Source organism: Otolemur garnettii, unplaced genomic scaffold (assembly GCF_000181295.1).
Source record: "Otolemur garnettii isolate 467f Iridium unplaced genomic scaffold, OtoGar3 scaffold00146, whole genome shotgun sequence".
Classification (NCBI taxonomy): Eukaryota; Metazoa; Chordata; class Mammalia; order Primates; family Galagidae; genus Otolemur; species Otolemur garnettii.
Window position 1 is genome coordinate 1,875,761 of NW_003852541.1, and position 6,462 is coordinate 1,882,222.

A 6,462-nucleotide genomic window follows, 5' to 3' on the forward strand; every position below is an offset into this window, starting at 1 on the left:
CTTCCTGCACATGCTTGGTGTAGTCAGGTGCTTGGTAAATGCAGGGTGGATGGACACTCCCTGCTGTGGGCAGCCCAGGGCTAGATCTACCTGAAGTCCTTGAGGTGGTATGAGCAGTGGTGGGGAAAAGTGACCATCAGGAGTACAACACTGACAGTCCCAAAGGCTGCTCTGTCACCTGCACATCCCATAATGAGAAAGAGCCAACATCACACCAGGACTGGGAACCTTAGACACAACATCAAGACCTCAACGTCAAGATATTAACATCCAAGCTGACCCCACCTAGTGCAGGCAGCTTGTCTCTCACTCACACCAGGCTGAGAAGGTTCTCTCCCTCTGCAGGCATCGTCCTCACTCCCACCCAGGTGAGAAGGCTCTGGGGCATCTCCATCCATGAATCACAGAGATCTCCGACCATTGGTAGAGCCACTGGAACATGCTTGTCTCCACCATGAAGCAAGATCTCTTGCTGGGTCTTCTGCCCAGAGCCTGTCGTTCTAGACCACACTGATGTGAACTGAAGGCACCTCCTGAGGCCAGGAGCTAGGCAATGATGCCCCAGTGCAAAAGACTGTTCCTGCAGAGCCGGCAGATGCCGTTAGACAGGTGATCTAAGGGCAAGACCATTACTCTTTGCCAATGATATGGAAGGAAAATCAAAGAGGGTCAATAAAAGGCTGTAATAATTAAATAAAACTTTAATAAGGCTACCAAAATAAACACACACAAATCATGCAGCCTTTTACTAAAAACAAGGAAGGTGGCGGGTTTGAGCCCAGCCTGCTAAACAACAATGACAATTGCAACCAAAAAATAGCCAGGCACTGAGGTGCCTCTAGTCCCAGCTACTCAGGGGGTTGAGGCAAGAGAATCACTTAAGCCCAAGAGTTTGAGGTTGCTATAAGCTGTGACACCACGGCCCTCTACCAAGGGCCACATAGTAAGACACTGTCTCAATATAAACGAATAAATACATAACAAATTGGATAGTCTTAGACAGAAAGATGACTCAATATAAAGAACCAAATTCTCCCGGCTTGGTGCCCATAGCACAGTGGTTACAACACCAGCCACATACACCAAGGGTGGCAGGTTTGAACCCAGCCCAGGCCAGCTAAACAACTGCAACAAAAAAAATGGCTGGGCATTGTGGTGGGCACCTGTGGTCCCAGCTACTTGGGAGGCTGAGGCAAGAGAACTGCTTAAGCCCAAGAGTTTGAGGTTGCTGTGAGCTGTGATGCCATGGCAGTCTACCAAGGGCAACAAAGTGAGACTCTGTCTCAAAAAAAAAAAAAAAAAAATTCTAAACACCCAAACTCTCCCAATGATGGACGGGAGCGCATGAGGCAAGAGCCCACTGGGAAGAGGCATCGGGCACCCCAACTCTTCACTGAGCTAAGAGCTATGGATGTAGGAAAAGCAGCCTGCACATGTACACACAGACCCAGCCGCTCTCCTGGGGACCCCAGGGCCTCTGAGTCTTCTCTGAGGGGTGAGTCCTCCCTCTGGCACCTGCAGCCACCTTATTTGGGTTTGCACTAAGATCCAACCCATCTAAACTGGCAAAGGGCTGGAATATCTTCTTTTGTTCCCATTCTGCCAAAGCAGGAAGAGGGGAGTACAAGGCATGAAACATTTAAAACCATGAAGAGTTTATTTCATTTCAACCCAAGGACGCCTCCAAACTAGAGTGAGATGAAACTGGGGTTACAATGACAATAGAGACTAGCAATGTCCTGCTGCAAGGCCCAGCCCTGGACGGGGTCTCATGGGCATCTGAGAGGTCCCCAGGCCAGCTCAGCTACCCCTGACTGCCCACATGGTGATCCAGCTCTCTGGCCAGTTTCCTCCTCTGTGAAATGTGCTGGCAGCACCTCCACCCCACACAGCTGCCCTAGGGGCCAACCAGATGTGAACTTGCAGAGCCAAGCAATGTGCTGGGGCTCAGGAGGTGCTCAGTGAGGTCGGCCTGAATGACCCCTTAGGTGCTCCAGAGCCCACAGGTAAAAGTGTAAGTGACAGCCAGCACTGGGAGCTGAGATATTGATCAGATCCTCAGATGCTCCCAATTCACTGGGCTATTTGGAAAAATAACTGGTTCTCACTGGTTTGGCACCACCCCAAGAGAGCATGGATCACATCTTTGCTGGCCCACAGTGACACAGAGTGGCCACGGTCAGAGTGGAAAAGGTGGCAGAATGTGGGCTGGCCACATTCATGAAAGGGTTTGCTGAGCACACACAGCACTGGGCACTTCACCTAAGAGAGACGCATTACATATAAAGTAATCTGTATGTGACTGGGAGACTGAATTGTCCATTCAATTCATTACTAGCTTCTTTGGAAACATTTCCTCAATAGAAACTTCAACAAAGAAAGTATTAAAATAGATTTCTAAAAATAGATTTTTAAGTTTAAAAATCTTAAACTATGTCATTCAGTCTTTGTGCAAATTAATAGGTAATAATTCAGTTACATGATGAAGTGTGAGTAGAGCTAACACAGAATCAGACTGGAATCACTAATTCCTCAGTGAAGCAGAGCTCTATAAAAAGTCTCAGGTCAACGCAAAAGATTGCCCAATGAGAAAATCCCTAATTATGAGCAGTCTACTATATATTGAGTAGCTATATTTGAAAATTAAATGTACAAAAGTCTAGTTGTTAAAAAATCTTGCAGTTCATCGTTGAGGAAGACATGATCGTTGAGGTTTCTTTCTCACCCAGCAAATCATCAGGGTGCCAGATTGGCCCTTCCTGCCAGCCAGGACCACGCTCCAGTGCCCTCTGCAGGGAGGGCCAAGCAGCTGCTGAAGGGTAAAGGCCTGTGTTCAGAAAACAGCAGGGCTCCCAGTGTCTTCTGGAACTAGAATTTGATGTCCTGTCTTCATTAGTTTAATAAGCTTCATTAGATTTAGCTAAATGTGGCTGGGTGACTACAGCTTTGATTTCAATCTTCCTATGATGGGTTTGTTGTAGGAAAACTCTGGCCACCATGATGCCCTGTCCAGCACATTGCTTCCCTGAAGGATGGAGCTCCAGAGGTTTTTATAGAGCTGCAAGAAATACATACGTACATCAGCAAAGGGGCAGGAATAATGAAGAGACTCCTTTGACATAAACTTTTGTTAAAAACACAGGAAATTGGCTTGATGCCTGTAGCATAGTGGTTATGGCACTGGCCACATACACATAGGGTGGTGGATTCAAACCCGGCCCTGGCCAGCTAAACAACTGCAACAAAAAAACAGTCAGGTGTGGTGGCAGGTGCCTGTAGTCCCAGCTACCTGGGAGGCTGAGGCAAGAGAATTGCTTAAGTCCAAGAATTTGACTTTGCTGTGATCTGTGATGCCATGGTACTCTACTCAGGGCCACATAGTGAGATAGTGTCAAAAAAAAAACCACACACACACACACACACACACAGTAAATTCTCTGTTTTGCTTTTTAGAAAAAAACTTAAGATAATTTATATGAATTTTTTAAAAGTAGAAAACAATTAGAAAACTCAATTATTAAAGTACCATAAATCACATTTATGCTGAAAATCACCTCCTTGCTCTTGTTTTTGGAAATGACTGTGGAAAATGGACCCTCTGTAGCCACCATAGGATTCTGTGGGTCCACACTGTCCTGAAATCTGTCCCCTCACACTGGCATGGACAAGACATGGCCAAGCAGTGTGGGACAGCTTGTGGGCTGGCCTTGCTGTGTGGCTGCCGGATCCTGGGCCACCATGTCTGCCATACACAGCCTGGGCACCAGGCCACCAACCTCCCTCTCTGAGACTCCAGACTTAACTAGGGTAAGGGGAGAGCAGCTCTTACCTCAGAGAAGGTCATAAGAACTAAACACAGCTGTGAAATGACACTTCGCCCACTCTAGACACAGAGGGTCAGTGCTCAGGCTGGGCAGCAGCTGGCACAGATTACACAGTCCACGGAAACTCAGGGAAATGGTCTATTTCACATCTGCTGATGGTGACCAGTTTTACTCTTAGGAAGCTGCTCTGCCTGCACCTGTGAAACACTCTTACCAACTCCCCCTACACTATGCTATTCTTGGCTCCCACAGACACACTCAGGGTGCTCCTCCACGGCTCATAAATTCCAGGTGAAATCTCACAACTTGGAGCACTGGGTTTCATTTGATGATCGTCCCAAATAACCTCCCACAGCTGTGTTTATTCATTTAAAGTGAATTTCTTACCTGGTAGCACCTGGTTAAAACATCAGTTCCTTAAAAGTAGATGTACGTTCTATAAACTGTACATCTAAAACTGCCAGGGGTGCCTCCAGCTGACTCTGGTTTTAACTGTGAGGCCCAGAGTCAAAAGGGGTCCTTCTCTGTTATGAGCACAGGCTCTCCTGTCTGCTTGGAGGCACTTCTATGAGGGATACATAGGCCTGTGTGCTGGGGTGGGAGGGCTCCTTGAATGCCTGCCCACCTGTTTACCTGGTGAACAACCCACTAGGCTTCTCTGGATCTCAGTTCCCCAGCAGCAAAGTAGACATGATCATGGATGTGATCATGTACACTGTGTGGGACCCAGGAGGATGTTCATGGCCAGCACCCACTGCCCCCTACTGCAGGACAGCAGGTCCTCCCTAGATGCAACCATCCCATTTTTCCTGCTCTGACCAGGAACTCTCAGGGCACACCTACTCCAACCCACGTGAGGCCAGGGCCTGCCACTCCCTGGATAAGTCTGTGTAGTCTCTTAAATTACCAATCTCAGTGCCCACAAGAGCAGATGGAGGCTCCTATGTGTGTCCAGTCTCCATCAAGCAGAACCCAATCTCAGCAGGACCCTCAGCAGAAGGAGCAGGGTCTGGGGGAGGTAAATCCCTCATGCATGTGGCCTGAACCTTGCAATGCTATGCCCCTGCAGCAGCCATACAGGTGCAGAAATGCTAGGAACCCCAAGCGCACCTGTCCACTTGGGGAGGGAGACTTGCAGGTTTGCTGACAATGCCATGAGGGTAACAGATTAGGGCAGGGACACATGCCTGGGAGACAGCACCTGAGCTGGAGGCGGCCTCTCTAAGGAGGTGGCATTTTGACTCAGGCTGAGTGAACAGCAGTAGGAGGAACAGGTGTAAAGTCCCCAGGCAAGCACTAGCCCTGGGGGGGAGGGGTGCGGAAAGGACAGCTACGTAGCTGGAGGGAGGGGGCTCCCTCCCAAGGGGTAAACAGGCCTGGAGAACACTCAGAGGCCAAGGGCTTGTCAGGGCAGCAGCCTGACTCCACTTGCTTTCTGGGAAAGCATTCTGAACACGGGGCCCTGCAGGAGCTGCCAGGGAAGCATAGGAGCGGGAAAGTGTCAGGGGCACAGACAGCTGGGGATCTGGGGTGGGGGAGGGAAGAATGGAGCATGAGAGGCCCACATGGTGGGACCCAGGACTCAGGTGGTCACTTGGGAGGGGAAAGGGCAGAAGCTGCATTGCCTGTGCTGACCTTCAACTTCAGCCTGCCAGGCGGGAGTTGCTCCCACCACATTTTGGGAAGAAGAGGCAGGCAGTGCAGGCAAGTCCTTGAGGCCACAAGGCCAGTGTGACTGAGAACCAGACTGCGATTACCTGACTTCTTCTGGCCCCTCTGGTCAGGTTCTGCAGACTCCAATTGGCCCTCCAGTGGCCCCACCCTCAGCTCCAGCCCAGTTGAGAGGGGGCTCCCTTTACCTCTCCGTCGGCTCTGCCAATGGGTGAGTCCAGAACAAAGTCAGGAGGAGCGATCACGTCTACCAGGGCAACTGCATCATCCTTCAGCTGTTGGAAAACAAAGTCCATACACTTGGCAACTACCAGGAATTTCCATAGTGACCACCGAGTAACAGTGCGGCTGACTGTTGCTATGATCCACTAGCAAAGGGTAACTTGAGCAGGCACAGGCAGCTCTGTTACTAATGCATCACCCTTTTATTGGCCAGATACTGAGTCCCTTGGTGTGTATTTGCATACTTTGACCATGTTGCTATTCACTCAAGACTTCCAATGCTTGGTGCTCATAAAAGTGACAGCTCTGTAGCTCACTAAGTAGCAAGTGTCTTCAGAGGTCTCTCAACCCTAACTTATCTGGGCAGCTCCTGTTCCAATACAGGGGGACATGTCTGTAAGAGGTGTACTAGAGAAAGCACTTGGGAACAGCTGGGAAAGCTGGAATGCTGCAGGAGTTTTATTGCTGTCCCATCCATTATAGACATTATTCTACAATATGGCAAATGAAATTTATACAAGGAGACTCCCAAGAATTTTCTTGAAATGCAAAACTCTTAAAATAACTTATTTAATGCCATGGCCACACTGCATAGAACACCGGAATAGGGGACAGCCTTAATGACATAGACTGAAAGGAACTGGTCAACAAACCCCTCACAAACAGTAAGGGGCATAAGGGGCGTGCCTTTGTGACTGGTCGGCGAACCCCTCACAAACAGTAAGGGGCATAAGGGGCGTGCCTT

At 49.2% G+C, this 6,462-nt stretch overlaps 1 protein-coding gene across 1 annotated transcript in view; it reads right to left on the reverse strand.

Moving 5' to 3' along the window:
• Window positions 1–1,633: 1,633 nt before the first annotated feature.
• Window positions 1,634–6,462, reverse strand: part of ACOX3 (acyl-CoA oxidase 3, pristanoyl) — a 49,147-nt gene continuing 44,318 nt past the window's right edge. Inside the window, exons 17-18 of the mRNA XM_003799145.3 lie at window positions 5,684–5,770; window positions 1,634–3,058 (exon numbers count right to left, since the gene is read on the reverse strand). Coding sequence (XP_003799193.1) covers window positions 2,939–3,058; window positions 5,684–5,770 — 207 coding nt within the window. The 3' untranslated portion in view covers window positions 1,634–2,938. The remainder of the gene's footprint in view (window positions 3,059–5,683; window positions 5,771–6,462) is intronic.